Below are 22,571 nucleotides of genomic sequence, written 5' to 3' on the forward strand. Positions count from 1 at the left end.
CTTTTTCCTCACATGATATGTTCCTGTTGTCTGATCACGTGAGGGCGGACCTCAAAGGTTTATGTGCAGCCAAACTTTTACTTTCCCTCTACAGTACACACATTTGATATGGTAGAAAGGTAGCATTGACACAGACTGGTGACACCTCACGATTTTATTACATCTCACTTTGAATTAATAGAGTACAGAATCAGTATGAAGTAAATGATCTATATCCAGGAGATGCCTCAACAGCAGTACACAAGGCTAGAGTGAATATTACTTCAAGTCATCACAGCAAGAGTTCACACTAAATACAATGAAACTGAGATATCCATTAGTGTTTTTGCGTGACGTTTATTTATCTTAAGTTTTGACACAGAGTGTGTCCTTGAATATTTTTTTTTATGTGGTCATTTTGAGCTGTTAAAAGCCATTGATTTTGTACCACTGAGCTCTGGCAACAACATCATTGGAGTAGTCTTTACCCGTTGTGTGGGAATCCACGTTTTCATAGGAATGGACGTTTCTGTCCCCCATATTGTAGGCTGCTATTCCTCCTGCAGAGACAAATGAGAGCAAAGCTAAGCAAAGTGTGAAGATAGCTGGTGCATGTGCGAAGTCTACGGGTTCAGGAAAACAAACCCTTCAGCTGCTGCTCCGGGCTCCAGCCAGGAAATTTGTTGCGGATCCTATTGATGAAAAACACCAAGATATCAGTGCCTTGGCAGAGGTGTTCCTCACTGTCCCATGCACCCAGTGCAGTGTGTCCACCTCCGTTTGGATTCACATCAACCTACAGAAATGGGATGAACATTGCACTTATTGTAATGTGAGGCTCTAAGAGGATGTGGGTAATATTTGTTTAGACCTGCATCAGTCCCCAGGCGTTATACGCTCCTCTCTTTTCGTCATAGTCTCCCCAGCCATTGTGTAGTACATTTCCGGCCCTGGACTCCCTGGAGATGATGGCAGCAATGAGAGCTGGTTCAATTCCATATTTAGCTCCCGCATAGTTTATTTTGGACTTGTACTTTTCCATTCTGCCCGCGTCAGTCTTTGCCATGGTTTGTGATGCCCTCTGACCTTTAGAGAGAAATCAAGCAGAGAACAAGAACATGGCCTCAGTGTTTAATATGCATCTATTTTCCTGTCATCTACAAAAACCTGTAGCAACCTTTCTGGATGCAGATGATGAGGGCTGTGTGGGGTTTATTTTCCACAATTTGATCAAATCATCGCCTGAATTTCTCACAGCAGTATTTACCTGAGTATCCCAGCTTGTCCTGCTGAGCTGTTTGTGCCGAAGCACCAGTAGTTTCAACACTCATGATGTTTCCGTAACCTGCCAATGTTCATGTAATTAGATTATTTTTCATCCACACACATCAACAACGTAACGTTTGCATTGCATGCCTGGCACTAAAGGAGCTTGTTGTGTTTTTTAAAGAAAAAAGGTTAAACGACAGATAAGACAATGTTAAAATAGGCTTTTAGATTGGATTAGATTAGCTTTATAGCTTTGTTGAAAAGTTAAAAGGCAGCAATACAGCTAACGTTAACTGGCCAGCGATAAAGCCAAACCTTCTTTATCTTATCCCTGTTTTCTTCTGTCTGACAACTTTAGCTGCCGACGACACGTAGCCTAACGTTACCGAAAACTGTCTCTATCACAGAGCAACAGGTGCCGAATTCTGCCTGCCTGACAACAGAGGTGGATGCATATCTCGGCAGATCAGCCTACAACATGTGATCTTCCCGAATTATGCATCCCCCTCTTAAGGTCCTTTTCAGACACTTGCTGTGCTCATTGATCAAACGTGCTTACAGCTAAAAGTTCAATAGTAAGACGTTTGCACCCACCCATCTTCCCGGTTTCCTCTTCTCCTGGTCTCTGAAATTGAAATGTGAGAGCTGCAACACAGTCTCCTCTGTACACTTTTGGTGAAAGTACGTAGGACTATTTATACCCAGTGTGTTCCTTTTAGTTTCGCTATGACTTCCTCATACTTCCTGCTATTCTAGTTTCTGCCTGTAGAGGGCCTTATGAAACAGCTCAGCTAGAAGCTCACTGTGGCAGGCAAAGTAAAGTTTGGCAAGATTTGTTCAAATTCCACAAAGCAACTCCCTTTCATTTTAGGAATATTGAGATTTTGAAATAATGCACACAAGTCTACATCTTTTCATTTTTATTCCTTAATAGAAGTCTGAGATCCCTGATATTTTGCAGGACAACTGAAATCTGCTGAGGTGATGTTCAGTCTTTCAACCTGAACCCTGGTCATAGTAATTTTAATTTGTTGATTTTTTAATTGCCTTTCAGCATGAAATATATTTTACTTGTTTTGAAATTCAGACCCAAGGGCAGGTAGCTTAATCTTTCATTTTCATGAACAGTCAAAAGTTCATCATTGCAAAGCAGCAGGCAAAAACTAAAAGGTCACAGTGACCTGCCTATGTTTCTTTCCTGTGCAGCACAACAATGAAACTGTAACTCCCAAAGTTCAGATGGAAATGTCACTGTGGAACATCACTTTAAACTTTTCCATTCGGCAAAGATATGCAACAGTTGTGTAACACACACATTTCCCCATTACATCTGCTTTTCTTAGTGCTTCAGAAAGCAACTTTTCCAACAAGTAGCTAAGAGGAAGCTTTTTTTTGCTGTCATTTACAAAAAACAAACCATTGGCTTGACCAAATACAAAGGTTAGAAGGATAATGAAAATGGGTTCAGTCACGATGCATCATCTTTTTTTCCCCCAGCGTGGTTCTCCTGGTGAAAACCTATTCTATACTTTGTTTCATTGTCACAGTCTCTCTCCCTCACCCTGGCCATCCTTTGTGTTGCACTTTTGAGTTTAGTATCTGCCTTAGTATGTTGAGTTTTGGGTTCTGTCCTGTCTAGTGTCCAGTATCTGCTATATAGTCTGTTGTGTTTTGAGTTCCTCTGAGTTATTGTGTGGTCAGTTCATTATCTGTTTAGTTGGTCTTTGATTCCATGTCATGTTCTTAGTCTTGTACTTTAGTTCAAGTCTTTAGGGTTTACTCCGGGTCTTGTGTTCTCTGTTAAGCTCTGTACTGTGTTCTAGTTCTGTGTTCTGATATTTTGTAACGTGTGCGTTTCTGTGTTGTTGCTTATTCACTCTGACCCAGATCTGCTTGTCATGTCAAGTCTCTGTTTTCCTCTGCTCTCTCTGCCTCGTTAGTCTCATGTCTGTCACCTGTGTTGCTCCCGCCCTGCTCGTTAGTCCCTGTGTATATACACCTGGTGTTTCTGTCTTGTCTTTGTTCATGTTACCCCACAGTCTGTCGTGCATGTACTCTCTGCCTGTAACCAGCCTTGCTTGTCTTGTCTCCCTGTACCTTCGGATTTCTGTTAGGATCACCTTGTTTTTTGGACTTTTTGGTTAACCAGCCACTCCGTCAGTAAGTGTGCTCGCCTTTAGTTTGTTTTCCATCAATAAACCCCCGTTGAACTATACCTGCTCCGCTCTGTCCTGCGTTTGGGTCCTCCAACCTGCCTCCACACCACTAATCATGACAACTTTATTTTGCCTGCTCCCTGACAGATCTGTTTACCTGTTTGGACTGCCTTCTCTGGATCTGACACTTGCCTTCCTGATTGTAAACCTTGCACTTTATTGTTTATATCCTCTGTATATTTTGCATTTCTTTTTTATGTTTGGCATGGTGCTACTTGTATTTATTTTTGCATCAATCGTACTCCTTTATTGAGTCATAACTCAGTCAAATGTGAACACGACAACATGATACATTTCTAGATTCAGTGTGACTTACACTTTCCAAGGCTAAAGACATACTATAGATAAAGATGTCAATATTGGGTTAGTAAATCAACATCATCTGGAGTTTTTATAACTCCAGAACTTACCTGTGTCATGGATTGGGGCGAGGACCCAAATGCAGACAATGGCAAGGTGAGGAGGCTGGAGTTCAAAAAAGTTTATTAATTCAAAAAACTAAATTAAGCAGGCTTACAAGGAGCTCGAGGCAAAGTCCAACAAAGGTACTCCAAAACACAGGGAATAATCCAGAACAAGGAAGACAAAGGAACAGGCAGGAACACTCAACTTTAGGCACAAGGACGTGATACATATACACAGGGACTAACGAGCGGGGCGGGAGCAACACAGGTGAGCGGGATCAGGGCTAACGAGGCAGAGAGGCAAGCAGGCAGGCAGAGAGACAGCAGGGGGAAACAGAGAGAACACTAGACACGCAGACATGGGGCAGAGTGAATAACCAAGAAGACAGAAACACTCACAAGTTACAAAGAACCAGAACCTAAACGAGAACACAGAACCAGAACACAGAGTACACAGGAGACCAAATCACAATAATACAAACAAGGACCAGGAATGAATACCAAAACATGAACTAAGGACATGGAACTAAACTCAGACTCCCAAACAAGACACACAGACAGGATAATGACAACCTGAGAATCCCCACAAGTTTTCCTCGGTATCAAAGTAATACTGTGATAGTTGTCTGTACATTAGAAACAAGTCCTAATAGCTAATTCGGCATAACACAAAAACAGCCTACAGGTGTGCCATCGTCTGGTCTGAGGAAGGGTGCACGGTGTCAGACTTTGAAAACCCTTGGTGTTTTGACATATTACGCTCATTACAGACACTGTTTTGTCTATCATTTTATTAGGTTGTGGGCAGTTTCAGGTTTTAAAAGCCACCATTGCTTTTGTACCACTGAGCTCTGGCAACAACATCATTGGAGTAGTCTCCACATGAGGTTCCGGCGTCCACCTCTTCGTAGGAAAGGATGTTCCCATCTCCTGCATTGTAGGCTGCTATCCCTCCTGCAGGGACAAACACAAATGAGAACAAAGCAAAACAAAGTGTGATGGGAGTTTGTCATAAGTCTACTGATTCAGTAAAACAAACCTTTCAGCTGCTGCTCCTTGCTCCAGTCAGGAAATGCATGCTTTATGCGTAAAATGAAATGAATCAGGATGTCGGTGGCCTGGCAGAGGTGTTCCTCACTGTCCCATGAGCCTTTTGGGGTGTGTCCACCTCCATGTGAATTGACATCAATCTGTGGAAATGTTAATTCACAAAGTTCACATCACTGATGTTGTATTGTAAGGTAAGCGACTGATAAGAGGGAGCGAGTAAAACTGTTTACCTGCATCAGCCCATAGGCATTGTATTTCTGTCTCTTTTCATCATAGCACCCCCAGCCTCCCATCAGGGTCTTTCCAGCCCTGCATGATCTGGAGATGATGGCAGCAATGAGAGCAGGATCAACTCCTTTCTGATGAGCCACGTTTTTGATGATGGATTTGTAGTTGTTCATTTCTATCAGATCAGTCTCTGCCATGGCGTGTGATGCCCTCATACCTGTATGTACAATGAAGTAGTCATGGAGAGAAAAGGAATATGGCCTCAGTGCAGGTCTCTCATCTGTAAAGTTACACTGTAGATAGGACTGCACGATTAATCTAATTGCAACCGCGATGTCATCATGTGCGATTTCATTACTGCAAAAAGTGTGCGATTTGAGCAGAAAAAGTGTGCTCTGTGTGTGTGAGACTCCTCTCAGTTTGCACTGCAGTCTGATCATTATTTATATAAGTACAACCACAAAAAGTAATGTATGGGCAGTGAGGAGTAATACTAAAGACAACAACCTACCATAACCCCCACTCCTCGCCGCTAATCGTTCAAAACATATCTGGTGTTATGCCTAGTTTTGGATGCCTGCAAAGTATTGCATGCACCTCCAAATAGGCTACTGCTTTTAAATGCTATAATATCCTTCGTGGGGTTCATCAATGGTGATTAATGATTCGAAGTATATATTTTTTGAACGTTTACAGTCGTTAATATTTTATTACACTTTGTAGAAGTAGCATTCATTGAGATTCAGCTAAAAGACGTGGTGATTACCACGTTTGATCAATGAGCACAGCAAGTGTCTGAAAAGGACCTTAAGAGGGGGATGCATAATTCGGAAGATCACATGTTGTAGGCTGATCTGCCGAGATATGCATCCACCTCTGTTGGCAGGCAGGCAGAATTCGGCACCTGTTGCTCTGTGATAGAGACAGTTTTCGGTAACGTTAGGCTACGTGTCGTCGGCAGCTAAAGTTGTCAGACAGAAGAAAACAGGGATAAGATAAAGAAGGTTTGGCTTTATCGCTGGCCAGTTAACGTTAGCTGTATTGCTGCCTTTTAACTTTTCAACAAAGCTATAAAGCCGATGTCAGTCACTTCTCGTCAACCGACCAATCACAGCCTGGATGGGGCGGGGCATTATAAAAAGTTTGACGTGCTACAGCAAATCATTAAATGTTGAACAATATGATTATTGACAAGTTAATACTTTGCATTAACAAATTAGAGACAAATATAGATAATTTGGCTTGCACAAGGATTAAATAAATAAAAACAACCCACAGAAATGAAACAGTTGTAACTGGATTTAATATTCAACTAGTGGTAAAATAGTATAGCCTACATGAAATTATAATAAATATAGTAATTAATGTATTAACATTATACTCTTACACTAGGAGGAACTAGTGTCAATGAGGTTGTGGAAAGAGCCTGTGCAGTGGACAGATGTAGATTTAGATCCAGGATGCCGCTGTGCCAGTATTTGCCTCCTCCTGAGAGCAACATGCACCCCTTGATCTGTTTTACTAAAGTTATTGTTATAAATATTGTTTATTATTTAACTTTGTTCAAGTTGAGAAAAACACATTTCAAAATGTTTTGTGTATTTTCCTTGACAATCAAGCAAGTAGACTCATAGTAGGCTACCATTTGTTCCATTATAAACAAATCGCAATATTGTCCACAATAATAACAATATGACTTTTTCTCCAAATCGTGCAGCTCTAACATATACCGAATATATTTAACTAGATGGATTAGTAATGTTAACCTGAGTATTTCAGCTTGTCCTGCTGAGCTGTTCCCATTGAGGCACCAGTAGTTTCCACTATCATGATGTCGCCATAACCTACAAACAGTTTATTAGATCATTTTACATCAACCACACCTGCAATTTAACAGGAGCACAAAGCATGAGGACCAGAAAGTATTTCACATCATACAAAACCACTCACTTACAGGAAACAGATGTCAGCGATCCTTCACTTATGTCTTTAGCTAGAAATATACAAAGACACATTACACTACATTACATTATATTTACTCATGTGGCAGACGCTTTTATCCAAAGCGACTTACATTTGAGATGAACCAACATACAAGCATCAACAAAGCATCAAATACAGCATGAGATCTACAATTGACAATACATAGCCTACTAACTAGTAAGAGCAGACACAATGTTGAATATCGCTGAAGTAATTCATTGAAAGACTTCTGTAGGTATATTATTTTATTTTTAAAATGAAAGTAAAAATAATTGGTCAAACTATACTTTTAAGATAAGAAGATGATAAGACTAAGAAACTGAAACTTGTGTTTTCAGTTTAAATATCACTGACTGATCACTGATAAAAACTGTTACTGAAATACTTTCTATGGCTCTGAAACTTTTTCATCTCTTGAACTTGGAGACCAATTATTACTAACAGATACCCTGTGTTACAAACTAGGACAAACTAAAAAGACATGGGCTAGGAGGGTCTAATGAAATAAGCTATCAAGGTTGCATTATGGCAGTGGTTGTCAAACTGGGGGGTGGCGTAGAGCCACTTCAGGGGGATGTGGATGTGGAGCTGACCGGAAGTTGAATGAATGGTTCATGTGGTGAAAAGTGCTCTGATGATAGCTTGGCTATTTTGCTAACCTGAATCTTGTTTATTTCAATCACCTGATTGCTAATGATTGATAAAAATGAAATCCACTTTTGCTAGGTGTGGCAGGAACATTTGGGTGGCCTGACAGAAAAAGGTTTGAGATTCGCTGCATTATGGGAAGTGTTGTTCCAGTGTTTCGCTGCTGCACAGATGGCATTCTTTCTTTCACCTGTCTCTTGCTAGCCCCCCGACTTTATGGCAGTGCAAATTGCTGGACCCTTTATTATAGACTTCATTAATGTGGCCGGTTTTGTTGAGTCCAAAATATGAAAGTAATGTTTTGATCAACTTTTTATTTCTAATGGAAAAGAGTTGGTCTGCCACTGAAACAGAAAGCAGGTTTCACCATCTGAGAGAGAGACCTGTGCTGCCTCCCAATCAAAGTTGGGGGCGGGAAAAACAGTTATCTTTTTAATACACACCAAGCCATGAGAGTTAAAGTTGTGTGTACACAAGATAGGCCTACATCAGTTTGGATGGTTTGGTTTAGCGTCCCGAAACTGGAATGCTTGGAGGTCGCTTTTTAATACTGCAGTGAAGCCAGCCTCCACTTTGAAAACAAAGATATATCTAATGTAGTTTTTTAAAATTACAGCCCTGGAAAGTGTCTAATATTGTCACTGAATTTCCCTATTTTAGATTGATGTAAAAAGAAAGGCTTCTGTTTCCACTTCTATTTTGAAATGGGCTGCAACACGATGTTACAGTAATGCTTAGAAAAAACACACATCGCAAACAGAGCGAGGGCTGGCTTGACTGCAGTTTTCGAAGTGGAGGCTGGCTTGACTGCAGTTTTTAACGGAGGTGGGGCGATTAAGCAGACGTAGACTTATAGTTGATCTCCAACCTTCAAATCTTTTCTGTTGTAAAGCCGAAAAATGCAGTTTGAAAACACATCTGATCTCATCTTATCTCACTCCTACAACCAAACCTCCGCCCTTGAGTAAACCAAACTGACGTGAAACACACCGAAGCTCTCTCTTTGCGCGTTGCAGCCAATCTCCTTCAGCGTCTCCAGAGCCACTTCCTTGGCCCCGGACTCTGTGAAGGTTGTAACCAGGACATCTACAATTTCCAGATAGTTTTGGCCTTCCAGGGCTCTGCGCCTGACCCGCGGCTCATCCCTGCGGTCCAAGATAGCGGAGCAGAACTGCATTAGCTGTATATCACTCAAATCCTCCAGCATGTCGGTCAGAGCGCGTTTAACGGTCTTGGGAGGCATCTTTGCAACCGCACTTACTACGGAATTTCCTTCCTGACTCCAAATTCTCCAAACAGAAGCCCCCCTAAGAAACCTTTAACCAGGCACCAGCCAAACTCTGACGTTTTCTGAGAATTTAAAGAAAATTTCTCATTTTATGTAGGTAAGACACAGACCTCCAGAGGCACCCACGCTTACTGTGTTTCAATTCAGATCGCACTGGGAAAAATACTACACAGCGTTCAAAACCTTCAGTTGACTTATGGTGCTTTCAGACCAAAAGCGAAACCAGCGTTCGGGGCGGTGAGTTTGCATACGAAGTCAATGCAAAGACGCGTAGAGCCGCGATTTCCTGTCGGGCTGCGCGAAGGGGGCGCTTCAACTCAAGCGAAGCAGTCGCATGAGGCTGAGTCGCGATAGCCTATCGGTGTTGAGATTGTCCGTACGTCACCGAGGCTTCAGAGCGTTGTGTGGAGAAGGCATCCAGCGGTGAAGACGGACCTTCGACTTCATCAAAGTCAATGAAAAATATTCCATGTGGATTGTTTAATTTATCGTTTTGGTATTGTTTTATTAACGAGGTTTGTGTAGCGCAAGCTAGCACTTATAAACTTTTTTATAGGCTTACGTTATGTGTTACCGAACTTCGTATTATTCATTGCACTCAATTGAGAATGTCTACACAAGACGAGCATTTAGTTTCACCCGTAAAGCAAACATTTATTTCGCGATGGTGATGTTATAACAGACCACGTAGTCGATCACTTTGTCATCCATGTTACTGTTTAGAAGCTAGATTCAGATAGACTGTCGCGTTTTTCAAGTAGGCTGCTCCAACATAAGCCATCGATACTGTATCAACATCACTGTAATCAGTTTAACACTTTGCTCGCCTCAACGTTACATCTCCTTGACTCGAAATGTACGTTAAACTGAATGCAGCATTGTAGACAATATTTTGTCCTTGTAACCCATGTTTCCATTGCATGGCCTTTGGATATTGCTGGAAATTGTCCCCCTCTTTAAAGGGTAAATTATTATAGCAATTTAATAATGCATTGCATTTAAACAGAACTTTTCATACACAAAAAGCCATAACAGTAGCCTCCTACCAGGCTGGACATGCAGTCTGCCAAAATATGTTTCCCTCTCCATAATGCACAGATGATGGCCTACCATCAAGTATTTAATTTTGTATACTTCACATCATGACTAATAACAGGGGTGAATATGGAGACGTTTCTATTTTCCTAGCAAAAGTTACAGTGGGTTACAAATTATGTTGTATTACTATTGTATTATTATTATTATTATGACTGTATTTTCAACTTGCCATAAAATGTATCCCCACTTTATAATGTACAGATGATGGCCTACTGTCAAGTATATAATTTTGTATACTTTACATCATGACTAATAACAGGGGTGAATATGGAGACGTTTCTATTTTCCTAGTAAAAGTTTTTATATTTATATAAAAACCAGACAAAACTGGACATTACTTGGAGAAAAGAAAGCGACAATGGTCCTTGTCAGTGTTTTACAATTTTAGGCTATATGATGTTTTGGGGTTAGGGGGCATCATATTTTAATACGATCATCGCATGTTTATAGCGTCTCTGTCCTGACCTATCTCTAAAATAGTCCACTTTTCATGAGCTCAGAAAAAACGGCCCTGTTTTCAACTTTGTGAGGATGCACTTTCTAGCTCTGAGGGGGGTTTAAATAGTTTGTATAAGTAGGATAATTTTTAAGGAACACTTATTCCTTTATTTTATCACAAAAATCACCCTCTGGGTCTCTGGGAGGGCAACTAACTAAGCTTGTGTTGTCTGCTAACTAACCCTATTCCGATTTTGCACACATATAACTGTTCAGTTATATTTCCCGTGGATTTTGTCTCCCTACATTGTGGTCTGTCGTGTAGGCCTACGGCAGTGGTCTATGTTCTGTGAAAGCCTTCTCTACACTGCCAGATTTTGACAGTGAATAGACTTATTCGTTTAATTTTTATTAAATTTTTTGCCTAGAACAGTGATATTTGAAGTATTCAGTCTTAAGATAATAAGAATCTGTCTTAAAAATTCAAAATGTAAAGGCTAATACACAAGTGTGAGATCCTTTTCAGGTAATCATTTAAGTACATAATTAATTTTACATAAAGTTACCTGCAGATGGCGCCGATGTCAATGAAATGAAACTTACTTGCAAAGGTTTACCATGCACAACTGGAACGGGTTGAACATTATAGTCTACACTAGTATTTCTACAGGCTAGATGGTTTATCTGGAATTTTTGTGGAAACCCCACAACTATTTAATGAAAACTGTAAAAAATAAATAAATAAATAAAATATACTTAAAAACAATAGACTTGATGGGTTAAGGGAGGTGTAAATGAGTGGTTCAGTGACAAAAGCTTTTTAGTCAATAGTTTTTCAACTCTCTATTTTGCAGCATTTTGTCAGTGTCCATCCTATGAGGTCCATCTGGAGTTCTTTGTTTTCAGTCTCTGAAGCGGTTATAAAGCTATAAAGCAAGTATTAATGTATTAATGTGGTTTCATATCCCAGACACCCAGGTTCTCTGGCTCAGCATCCTCACTGTAAAGGTTTGACTGATTTTCTGAAGTGTGTTTTTAGTTGATTCCTGCATTATATCCACTGCATCTTCTTCCCATGCTATGATGACCTCTACAAAGTAAACAGTGTGTTGGATGTAGCAGGTCATTTGGTGTCAGTATTTGAGGGAAAGTGGGTCAAGTTAAAGTGCAACATTATGGGAAAATAGTGTAACGGTGATCTTACACCAGTGGAACTGTCAATCTAAATGATACTTGTCTCTGTCTTTCCAAAACTGCACCTTGCACCCCTGCAATACGCTTTATTATGTGTGTTGTTTTAAGTTTTCTGTTTACATAGTCAAGTGTTTACTGAGTCCTGGACCTGAGCTTTTTCCTCTTTCCTATTTATGAGGAAACACAGCAGACAGTAATGAAATTATCCACCAACTTGCATGGAGTTTTATCCTTTTAGATTGTATGTCTTTGTCTTTAAATTACCTCACCGAGGCAATCTGACACCACACCCAGCAAGGTTTCTAACACCACATTAATTCACTACTGGTTAATGTCACTTTCCTAATTAGCTGCATTGATTCTACTCAATAGTTCACAGTCGCATCCACTCAAATGCCTTAAGCCTTTAACAAGTAATGGTGGCACAAAAATAAAGAATTGTACAAAAAAACACCAAATTTCTGACACTTTGAGGAAAAGTCACTGACTGAAGTCAACTCGGACTTCTGTGAATGTTATGTTATTCATTCACAAAAACATTAAAATGCAGGATGCCAATCATTCTAAGGTTCATAGTTTTCTCTGTAAAGTTAATGCTGTCACTGCACTGTCAATGTGTATTAGAAATAATCCCATTTATTACAGTTGGCCTCTTCACTATTCTGTTCTTGAAGAGCCAGGTTCCCGTAAAATAAATTTTATCTCTGTCCCATTGATTTGTTACTTGGAACAAAACGTGTATTATTCCTGTACATACATACATGCCTGACAATGTACATAAAGTCTCCATTAATATGATCAGACATGTATTCATAAATTGAAAGGTTGATTAAAGCCACAAATCCCACAGTTAGCAATTATTATAAGATTAACAACCATCATCTACAAATAAAACTAACTCATCTTAGTTGTAAGGACCTTTTAGGAGACCCAAACCTGAATGAGCTCCAGAGAGCCTCAGTATTAAACCCACTGGTGCCCCGTAGGTGAGGATGACCAGACAGATCCATCTGGTTGGCCATCATTCAAAGCAACATTGATTTAAATTAATCTGCACTGGAAGAGGTGGATGGGAACCGAGTCAACTACGTCAAAATGAGAAACTAGTCCAGAGTCTGGAGGATTAATTCAAGAGCCATTTCATACAGTTATACTATTACTAGAAGTAATAAAAATGAAGATTTATAAATGGTGTTTAAAAATCCCGGACTGGCAGTGGGGGTGCTGTCATTCCCTGAAGTGCTCCCAGCTTCTTATTTCTGAAAAAAAGGCGTCTCCAGGGCAGGCGGTGTAGTTCACTGCCTGTCTGTGGCCGTGGATGGTGAAGTTGGAAGTCAGTCGTCCTCCATCTACTGCACATCGGGCTAGACGATGGCGCAACAGGTCCATGGCATGGCGAGACGGCAGCGTGGCAGTGTAGTTACCAATGATTGACACTCCGTACCCAATGTCATTGTGCCCTCTGGTGTGTGTGCCAAGATGGTTCCAACCTCTGCCTTCATAGACATAGCCGTCAGACCCGACCACAAAGCTGAGGGCATGAAGATGAGGCATGAGCAGGCTGCAGCACATGATTAGTGAATGCAGTGTAGGCTATAGTAACTGGTCTGAAGTAAACTTAAACATGAATGCAATGTTAAAACAAATAGTGTAAAATATTCAGAATGAATGCCAAATGAATTTTAAAGATTTAAGATTTTTAAACATTTCCAACAATATGTGCTTACATGCATAAACGACATGCAATCAGCAGCATTCTTACAAATACTCCCATTAACAGTAACACAATATGAATAGGCCTTAAAGTAATGATTGGTGATTAGCCTAGCTTGGCATAATCGCTTCCTGTCTCCACACTAAATACAGATACAAAAGCATTACTCAATCAATCTTCTCATCTAACTCTCAGCAAAAGAAAGCAAATGTATCATACATATATTAAGTGTGTTTCCCAAGATGTCAGACCATTCCTTTAAAGGTTACCTGTATGCTATGTCGCTCCAGCCACGATCTTCCTGGTGGAAACGCTGCATGGATCTCATGTTGCGAGAGCAGTTTGGGAAGGATAAACAGGGCGAGGATGGCTCATAGGTGTGGTGAACATAGAGAAATTGGAGGGGCAGGGACAGTGGGATAGGTGCACCCTTTTGGGCTTTTGCCCCCCACTGACAACGAGGGATGATTTGAGGGCAGTCTGAGGAGAGGAGGAGAGAGGATGGTGGTTAGGATTTTAAAACCACTACAGATTTTCTATGTCACAAGCTTATTTTTTCAACATTCAAAACTAGAGGTCCAAGACTGGAGTCTACAGCCTGACCGATATTATCTTATATCAGATATACAGTATGAATATCTATTTATATGTTGGCTGATAAGCCACAAGAAATTTCTGTACAGAAAAACAGAAGATATATTTCAAGTAATTTAGAAAGAATGATGCTATTATGTAGTTTGTCCACCAGAAAAGAACAAAAAGTTGTTTATTTACAAATCCAGCAACATTCTCATTTATTTTGGGATCTGTGTCCACCTGTTGAATATAAGTCACATAATATTCACTTTACTTGTCTCTGTTTTTGGTCTCTACCAACTAGCAGGTATAGTGTACAGTGGGTTTATCAAAGCCTTTTCGTTAACAGCGTCTGCCTGCTGTTACCAAAACAGCTATTGTTAAATGCTGAAGGACACAAAGTAGAAGCACAGTCCTGTGTGTGAAATCCCTTTTTCAACCGGGGATGAACCTACCCTTTAGTGGATTCTTATGAAAAATGTTTGTTTATGTAATGTGTTTATGCAAAATAAAAACTGATTGATGAAAACTGAATTTTCTACACTCTCAAAGTTCAATGTTGTGGCTCAAAACTCCAGTATTTGTTGGGCTATCCAAGACTCACCAGACTACACACAATATAACATAGTTCTTGGTAACACTTTATTTTAAGGTGCTTGTAATAAGCAGTAATTAACACTTTAAGATGCTTATAAACACAAATAATTGTTAACTAAAGCACAATTAACAAATTTATAATTGCTTATAAGACACTAATAGGCTGTTATTAGAAACTTGTTGATGGTTTATATACCTGTCATTAACATTAATAAGATGTTTATTAACATTAATTAGACTTTATAAGGATTGGTTATTGAGAAAATAACAGTTGTTATTTCCTTGTAAGACACTTGTAGTGAACTTATTAAAATAATCTTAATGTTAATAGGCAGCTTATAAAATACATCTTTATTAACATTGATAAGACTTTATAAGTATTTTCTCAAAATATGAATGAACACATTTCTTATTTCTTATTAGCATCGGTATGAGCACTTACTAGAAACTTGTTAACAAGTTATATATAGGCCTACCTTAAGAACCTTAATAAAATGTTTATTAACATTAATAGTAATATCCCAAAATACGTTTATTATTGGCTTGTAAGATATTTATGAGCTCCACCCAAACAGAAGAGGTAGCAGAGATCCCTCTTTATTAAAACTTATTTAAGACTGCACCAAATTCCAAGTAGGAGTAAATGTTGTAATGTAATTAAATCTGTGATATTAACAATAAAATGTTAAGTTTGTATCTTTACATGAATATATCAAGTTTTGAATAAATAGGGCCTATGTATTGTGCATTTTTTCTTTACAAAATGTATGAAGTAATCACAGCCAATCTTCTTAGTTACACACACACACACACACACACACACACACACACACACACACACACACACACAACAAACCTATATACTCAGTATAAAAAATTATTGTGCAGGAGGAGCCTGGAGGAGCCTGGAGGAGCCTCGTTGACTCCAACTTCCCTTCCTGTTCTGTTTGTCTGGAAACCCCTTGCATTTCATACGAGGAACGTGGATGTAATTTAAGGTACGAAAACAGTTAGCAAAGTGGTTAGCTACGTGTCATTTGGAGATAATGTTGTTACATTGGATTTATACTGGAAGCCGGAGTAAGGTATCTAAGTTACTATTATTTCTTAAGCTGGTAGGTGGCTTTAGTGGCTTCATGTGTAATTGAAACTCTGCCAGTGTGCCGATAGTTGGCTCTAGTATGAAGTTAATTTGAAGCTAATGTTAGCATGCAGCTATAAAATAAGGCATGTAGTGTAAGCCAACATAGGCACCTGGATGTTTAGAGCAGCTTGAATAATGTCTTAGAGTAATTTAACTTTGTTTTCTTTTAACCTGGACATTTGAAATTGGTAGAAGGCGATAGAAGCTACAATGTAACATTAAGAGGCAGCTACACGCCTTCAATTTACATCCACAACATGTGCTTGTTTTGCCACTGACATGCTCAGATAATTATTCTGTGTCTGACAACATTATGGAAAGGATCCCTGCTGAGGTCGACCTTTTGTTAAAGAGTAAGATCCTTTTTGTTTTAACATGGAACATCCCTGAAATCGCCAAACCCACCAGACTCTATTCGAATTAACCGTAATTTTATCATCATAAAACACATTTCATTTAAAGTCGACAGAAACAAGATAAAACCTTCACAAAACATCTTAGTTGTCTTTCCGTTGTTCCAACAACCACCACTCTGGTTTGGTTGAAATAACCCTAAATTCAACCATTTACATGTAACAATTATGCTGGCTCTATACATGCTAAAAGTATTGATTATTAAATGGAGTCTGGTGTGTTTGGTGATGGCGATTTTGGAGTCGTTTCTGGTTAAACGAAAATAATTTTAATCTTTACAAAAATGTCTCTCTCTGTAAGGACCCTTTCTATAATGTTGTCAGACACTTATAATAACAATCTGAACCTGTTATTGGCAATAACAGCACTTTTAGTGGATAGTAAATAATACATATATATATGTATATATATGTACAGAAGTATATAGGGTAGCTGTATTAGGAATGCAAATTACCAAGTGATGTGCAATCTGTGCATATTGAGTGTGTGAATCTACAATTTACAGTTATATTAACTAGCTCATGGGCCAGGCAAAAAGTTGTTTTCATTTCAGATGGCAGAGTTCTACTTGTCCTGTTTGGGGGTTTTTTTGCATTTCACAGAGCAAATTGATAGATCTAAATAGTTTTTTTTACTATGAACAGCAAGATTTCATTTCAAATGTGTATGCACCAGATGTTGCTTGCTGTGCATTAGTTCCCATTACCTTGATAATCTATTTTTATTGATCCTATGTTGGTAGTTTCTAGGGTTACTTTTTCTTGGTATACTGTTTCTCTTTCCCATGTGTCTCTAATTCCTTTTCACATTCCCAGGGAAGTTGGACAGACACACGTAGATTGGAAGGGAGGAGCTGTTGGGAAGGAATTTGATGAGACCCTTGACATCATAAACGAGGCATGTACTTTTAATATTGTAGCTGTTGGTTTAATGTTGTAGCATTCTGATATCTGTACTGTAAGATAATCTCGTATTCCATATATTTGAAAGAGAGAAGCTGTGATCAGAGGCCTCATTCTCTACCTTGAGGACTTAATCAAGGACTATCAGGTAAAGAAAAGTTTTTTTTCTGACCCCTCACCTTTTTATTAATGCTCACTGCAGGAATCGCTAATTTTTTTCTTGATTATATATACATGACTCTCTCCACATAAATATTTTTCAGTTCACAGAAGATAGTTATTGTTTAGAAATGTAGGTAAATCCATGTGAGAAAAACATTAAGGTTCACAAATGTATTTCTGATGCGCACACACATTTCTTGACTTAAATCCCAACAACGCTCAAAATGACCAAAGCAACTACATAATCCCACCCAGATTTCTGTTCAGAGGGAGAGCAAAGAGCTATATGTGTTCTTAACATTATCAAAAAAAAGTAGGTTTAATTCTCTCTGGTATATTTCACAGGTTTGTGATGACAACGATGCTTCAGCCATCCAAGAGGCCCTCCCTTAGTTTGCACTCAACGTATTTGTGGACAAGAGAAATCAGGGAGGGAGGTCTTAAAAAGCAAGCTGGAATAGCCATCGCAGGAGCACTGGTCCTTTTTGGTGTTCCCATTGTAGGGCTTTCACCTACCTAATGGGCCTTTTAAGGTTTTTCAGAAGATCTTCGTGGAGCTGGAGGATGGGAACCAAAAATGTTCCCCAAAGTCCACGATCTCAAGGTCATCTTACTGGCCTAAATGCCATACAGACATTGTTGAAGGTGGAGGACTGAAAAACACACTTGTATGGGGGTATTTATGTTTCAATATTATTTGTGTGAACAGATGAGCGATCTGTGTGTAGATGTGTAATCGAAGTGTAAAAACACTTCGCACAAACACAAAATGAAGATTTGTAAACTCACAAATATTTTGCAAATAGAAAACAGAACTGCAAATACACAAATTCCACAAATAATAAAAATATCTGTGAATATATTAAATAGTTTACAAATAAGTGAACCACATTTGTTTAGGTAGCTGCAAAGGAGCATTGTTAATGGTTAATAAGTGCATAAATAAGAATATATTAGCCTTTATAAGGCAGTAATATAAACTTCTTACAGTCTGATTGTCAGTCATTGAAAATCCTATTAACATTGATAAGTGGTCTATAAACCTTTAACAAGTTTCTAATAAGTGCTCTTAAATATATACAAGTGTAATATCTTACAAGCAATAATAAATGTGTTTTAGGACATTACTAACACTCATTAAGTTCACTAATGCTAATAAACATCTTATTAAGGTTCATGAGGTATATATAACTTGTTAACATGTTTCTAATAAGAGCCTATAATTGTCTTATAAGCAATAATGTGTTAATTATGCTGTAACACTTATATTGACTTATTTATGTTTATAAGCAGCCTATAAGGTCTATAAGTGTCTTTTAACTATTAATTACTGCCTATTACAAGCACCTTCAAATACAGTGTTACTGTTAGTTCTTAATAATGAGATACTATTCTGCACAGGATTTTTTAACTATCTTGAGAGCTTTATGCTGGCGCTGCAACAATTTGATTAATTGATTGGTTGATCAGCAGAAAATAAATCGGTAACAATTTTGATAATCTGATATTATCTAAGCAGTTTCTCAGCAAGAATCTCAGGCTCCTGCTCATCAAATGTGAATATTTCCCTGTTTTTCATAAACTTCTATGACAGTAAACTGAGCCTCTTTGTCCGAATGGTCCAACAAAACAAGACATTTTAAAAAGTCACCACGGCTTTCAGAATAATTTCATAGCTCACCCCAGTATTTGTGCACAAAGGCCTCCAATCCATCCTTCACTGCCTTCCCCACATCAGGGTCCAGAGCAATCCATTCTGTCTTCTCCAGCTTCCAGACTAACGCTAGTACCTCCATCAACTGGCTGTGAAGATCCAGTGGCTCCAGAATGGCTCTGGAGATCTCCCTTCGCCTCGGGCTAACATGGCTGGTCACAGCATCAAGACCTTGTCCCTCATGCAGAATAAAACTATAGTAGCCTTTCAAAATCTCACTGAGGGCCTGCGGCTGTTCAGACGTAGGTAGGTTGGTGAGGTCCATGCCCAGTATAGCTCCATCCATGCCCCCATTAATAACAGCATTAGTTGCCAGAGTGGCAGCCCGAGACAGCTTGAACACCTTAGGGTGGTCCACACTGTCCCAGCACCCGTTAGGCCCCAGGCGATAAGATGGCGGGAAGTCCTGGAGGCTGAAGAAGGACAGGCCCAGCGTCCTGCCTAAGGTGAGAGGGAAGATCCCAACAGCTGGCGTCCCCTCCAACTTGGCTTTCAATCCCGATTCAATTCCTAGCAGTAAAGGTGCAAGGGCTACTGTGGTGCCATCTGGAGCGAGAACTACCCCACGTTCCTCTCCGTAATCTGTCACAATGTGGTGGATGGCCTTGTCAAAAAAGCTAAAGGATGAGGCATTGAGAATGGAAGTCTCCAGGGCCTCGCCATCACTGAGATTATTTGATGCACCCAAGAAATGGATTGTCATCACATCGTCGTGGCCGGCGGTCCTCCTCAGGGCCCTGACCAGAGCCAGAGGGGACAGCCCGGGGTTGGACTCTTCAACCTGCTGCACGGCTCGGATGAAGCTGTCCATGTTACGCAGGTGGACACCTGACAACCATACAAATTAGGGACAAAAAAAGTAAAGGAAGAACACTGAGTGCAATGATGAGTTGGTGATTGAACTCTTTTTCTTCATGTCACATTGTGACCCTTGCTGAATGACATTATTAAACACAATTTAACAACAACTTGTTTGTAGAAAGAAGGAAAGAGAACATAAATGAGGTTTCAAAATGGTTTTAATACCCTCCCAAATGTATGTGGCACAGTCAATGATACCTTGATGGCCATATTCAGATTACAGCTAAATTAGGGACAGTACAGAAATTACTGCAGTAGAGCGTAGGCCTGAACCAGGCCTGTTTTGATTTTTAGTAAAGCAAGGCCCTCCCCAGCATCATCAATATTTCCTGTGAACCCTTTGACTTAGAAAAAACTGCAACACCATTGGTTGATACAATTTGACTAATTTCAAATATAGAGAGATATATAGGAAGTCTCTCTGCCAATTAGATTTAGACTACCGAGACCAACAAGTCCTTCACATTAGACAACAAACTATACTGCTTGTCAGTGCCCCCCAGAACAACTCATATAGGGTGTTTTTTGATCTGACACCACTATGGACAAGATGACATCACTATTGATCATTTAGAAAAATCTTTTCACATAATGTTGCTTTTGAGCCATTTTCTCAAGTGACTAATGCCATTTAATATCATTTTTCTTTAAAAGACTCAAAAACACATGACCTCGTCTGAACCCAAACCCTACCACCACCCTCCCAATAATTGTTGTACAGTCCCTTCAGTTGGTGTTGTTGTATGGCAAACTGTTGTGGCCTTCTCTACTCTGCCTCCTTGACAGCTGATTCTTCAGATGGAAAATTACTAAACCAACATCTCATTGATGCTTGTTGGAGGAGATAATCTTAAGAACACAACTCAACCAGACAAATCTCCATAAATGTGTATAATGTAACAGGTTTCTTGTCCCTTCAGTATTTTTGTTTACATTATTTGATATTCATCTATTAGGGTGGATGTAGGCATTTGTTAATATCTGTATGTGTGATGAGTACATATGTAAAACTTCAATATTTGACTTATAAAATAGATGGGAAGCACAAGCTGCTCTTTCTTGAATTAAAGATGACAATCACAACATGACTGGTGGCCTAGAAAGAAAATATTACTTATCAGCATTCGAAAAAAGAAATCGTGTAGCCTAATGAAGAATTTAACACTGCTGAACACTACATTTTGAATGACATGAACTTACCTGCTGGCCTGCTATTAACAGTAAAGACGTAGGATAAAGCCAGAACAAAAAACGACATTCCCAATAAAGTCATGTTGCATCTCCTGCTTGTTGTCTCTGAAAAAAAGATTTCAGTTAAACAAAAAAATATTAATTTCTTTCTGTTTCCAAGCTGAATGAACAAGAGACGGTATCAAAGAATCTCTACAAAAACCCTTAACATGCAGGCTTTCCAAAAAAGTAAACTGAATGGCACAGTTGCACTCCACACAACTCCTGAGACGAGTTCTGTAGGTGTATAGGTGTACGTGCGCGACTGCAATGTTGTGTCCTAATAGGGAAGAGTACTCTTTGTACACTGACAGCTCCAAATATTGATTCAGCCTACAGTTAAGTTAAAGTGAGCCATGAGCAAAACAAAGTCTGGGCCCCTGCATAATGTTTATTACACTGATTACAAATAAGTGCTTTTTCTAATTATGTCACTCTTTCCCCACATGTTAGGTGGCCTTGTACAGCTTACTTTGTATGCAGTATACCATTCAATATATTAAGTGAATTTATTGTTAATGTTTACCATCTTAGCTGATGTGAACATCTGCTGTGTACTCACAAGTGTCATGAAACGTTTTAGTCACTGGTGATCACATAAACAGTCAACTACATGAACCTTTAATGCACGTGAAAACAAGAACTGTCCTGATTCTGTCATTTGAGGTGCCATAAAGCTGGCATCACAAAACTGGTGTTAAATTATCACTTAGGCTTCACTGACATATAGTTATAACATTTTGTCACAAAATTAAGGACATATTCCCTTCTTAGTAGTTTTATGCACTGATTGCAGTTTTATGAATGACCACATACACTTGTGTATAAGTGTAGGTTTCAAAATCATTGAGTAGCATTTTAATTTCAAAACCAATCACCTTCTGGAGATGATTGCCTTGTCATATATTGTGCATATTTTACAAGTTATGGTTATATAAAGGTTAGTAAAGTTTAAGATTAGTGGCTATTAAAAAATGTAACATTAAAAGTAAATTTGTGTTGTTAAGATATAAACCCACAGAGTTAAACCAATGAAGACATTTTTACAGTAATGCAACAATGCCTACAAGATAGGCCTATATCTAATACTTTTAAAGGGATTACTTTTATGTCCAAACTGCAGTTTATTAAGCCAAAACCATACGTGCAAAATTTTAACCAAAAGAAAAATCAAAGACAGGCCGACTAAATCAAAGTTGTGACATATATGTCAAAATCAAAAGATTGACTTACTTCTTATTTCGTAATGTCTCAGAATTTAATTTAACATTGTACAAGGTAGATACTTGCAAACTTAGCTTTGTCTATCGGTGTGTTATCTGAGTTTGGACAGTGGATGTTTTGAAAGTCCATGGTCTGGAGACAAGTAGCCTACGTCAAGAAATCAGGATCGATCACTGGTCATGTGACAAAGTTACGTTAATACTGGGAACTGGAAGTAATCAAAACGTCAACAAAAGCA

At 39.0% G+C, this 22,571-nt stretch overlaps 3 protein-coding genes and 1 long non-coding RNA gene across 8 annotated transcripts; 1 reads left to right on the forward strand and 3 right to left on the reverse strand.

The window, feature by feature from the left end:
• Positions 1 to 136: 136 nt before the first annotated feature.
• Positions 137 to 4,032, reverse strand: LOC119899286 (lysozyme g-like). 3 transcript variants are annotated; one of them, XM_038713809.1, is made up of 5 exons: positions 3,875 to 4,031; positions 1,247 to 1,324; positions 851 to 1,065; positions 625 to 775; positions 137 to 539 (listed from the first exon to the last, which is right to left on the reverse strand). In XM_038713809.1, the coding sequence occupies exons 2-5, from the start codon at positions 1,308 to 1,310 to the stop codon at positions 406 to 408; spliced, it is 564 nt and encodes a 187-aa protein (XP_038569737.1). In that variant the 5' UTR covers positions 1,311 to 1,324; positions 3,875 to 4,031; the 3' UTR covers positions 137 to 405. The 3 variants fall into 3 exon arrangements, with proteins under 3 accessions (XP_038569737.1, XP_038569736.1, XP_038569738.1); XM_038713808.1 differs by lacking the exon at positions 3,875 to 4,031 and adding an exon at positions 1,843 to 1,993; XM_038713810.1 differs by lacking the exon at positions 1,247 to 1,324 and having other exon boundaries at positions 3,875 to 4,032.
• Positions 4,033 to 4,644: 612 nt separating this feature from the next.
• On the reverse strand, positions 4,645 to 10,052 carry LOC119899287 (lysozyme g-like). Its single transcript, XM_038713811.1, has 6 exons — positions 8,768 to 10,052; positions 7,101 to 7,139; positions 6,913 to 6,990; positions 5,149 to 5,363; positions 4,908 to 5,058; positions 4,645 to 4,822 (listed from the first exon to the last, which is right to left on the reverse strand). The coding sequence occupies exons 1-6, from the start codon at positions 9,018 to 9,020 to the stop codon at positions 4,686 to 4,688; spliced, it is 873 nt and encodes a 290-aa protein (XP_038569739.1). The 5' UTR covers positions 9,021 to 10,052; the 3' UTR covers positions 4,645 to 4,685.
• A 1,813-nt stretch (positions 10,053 to 11,865) lies between these two features.
• Positions 11,866 to 22,497, reverse strand: LOC119899291 (N-acetylmuramoyl-L-alanine amidase-like). Of its 2 annotated transcripts, XM_038713816.1 has the most exons (5): positions 22,343 to 22,497; positions 21,080 to 21,175; positions 18,986 to 19,846; positions 13,779 to 13,989; positions 11,866 to 13,326 (listed from the first exon to the last, which is right to left on the reverse strand). In XM_038713816.1, exons 2-5 carry the CDS (start codon positions 21,150 to 21,152, stop codon positions 13,023 to 13,025), a joined length of 1,449 nt encoding a protein of 482 aa, XP_038569744.1. In that variant the 5' UTR covers positions 21,153 to 21,175; positions 22,343 to 22,497; the 3' UTR covers positions 11,866 to 13,022. The 2 variants fall into 2 exon arrangements, with proteins under 2 accessions (XP_038569744.1, XP_038569743.1); XM_038713815.1 differs by lacking the exon at positions 22,343 to 22,497 and having other exon boundaries at positions 21,080 to 21,970.
• On the forward strand, positions 13,997 to 19,622 carry LOC119899292. Of its 2 annotated transcripts, XR_005443786.1 has the most exons (3): positions 13,997 to 15,767; positions 17,056 to 17,290; positions 17,650 to 19,622. It is a non-coding gene; the product is annotated as an uncharacterized LOC119899292 (long non-coding RNA). The 2 variants fall into 2 exon arrangements; XR_005443785.1 differs by having other exon boundaries at positions 13,997 to 17,290.
• Positions 22,498 to 22,571: the final 74 nt, after the last annotated feature.

This window comes from Micropterus salmoides, unplaced genomic scaffold (genome assembly GCF_014851395.1).
Source record: "Micropterus salmoides isolate LMB-PRFRI ecotype aquatic unplaced genomic scaffold, ASM1485139v1 Ms_hic_scaffold_12, whole genome shotgun sequence".
Classification (NCBI taxonomy): Eukaryota; Metazoa; Chordata; class Actinopteri; order Centrarchiformes; family Centrarchidae; genus Micropterus; species Micropterus salmoides.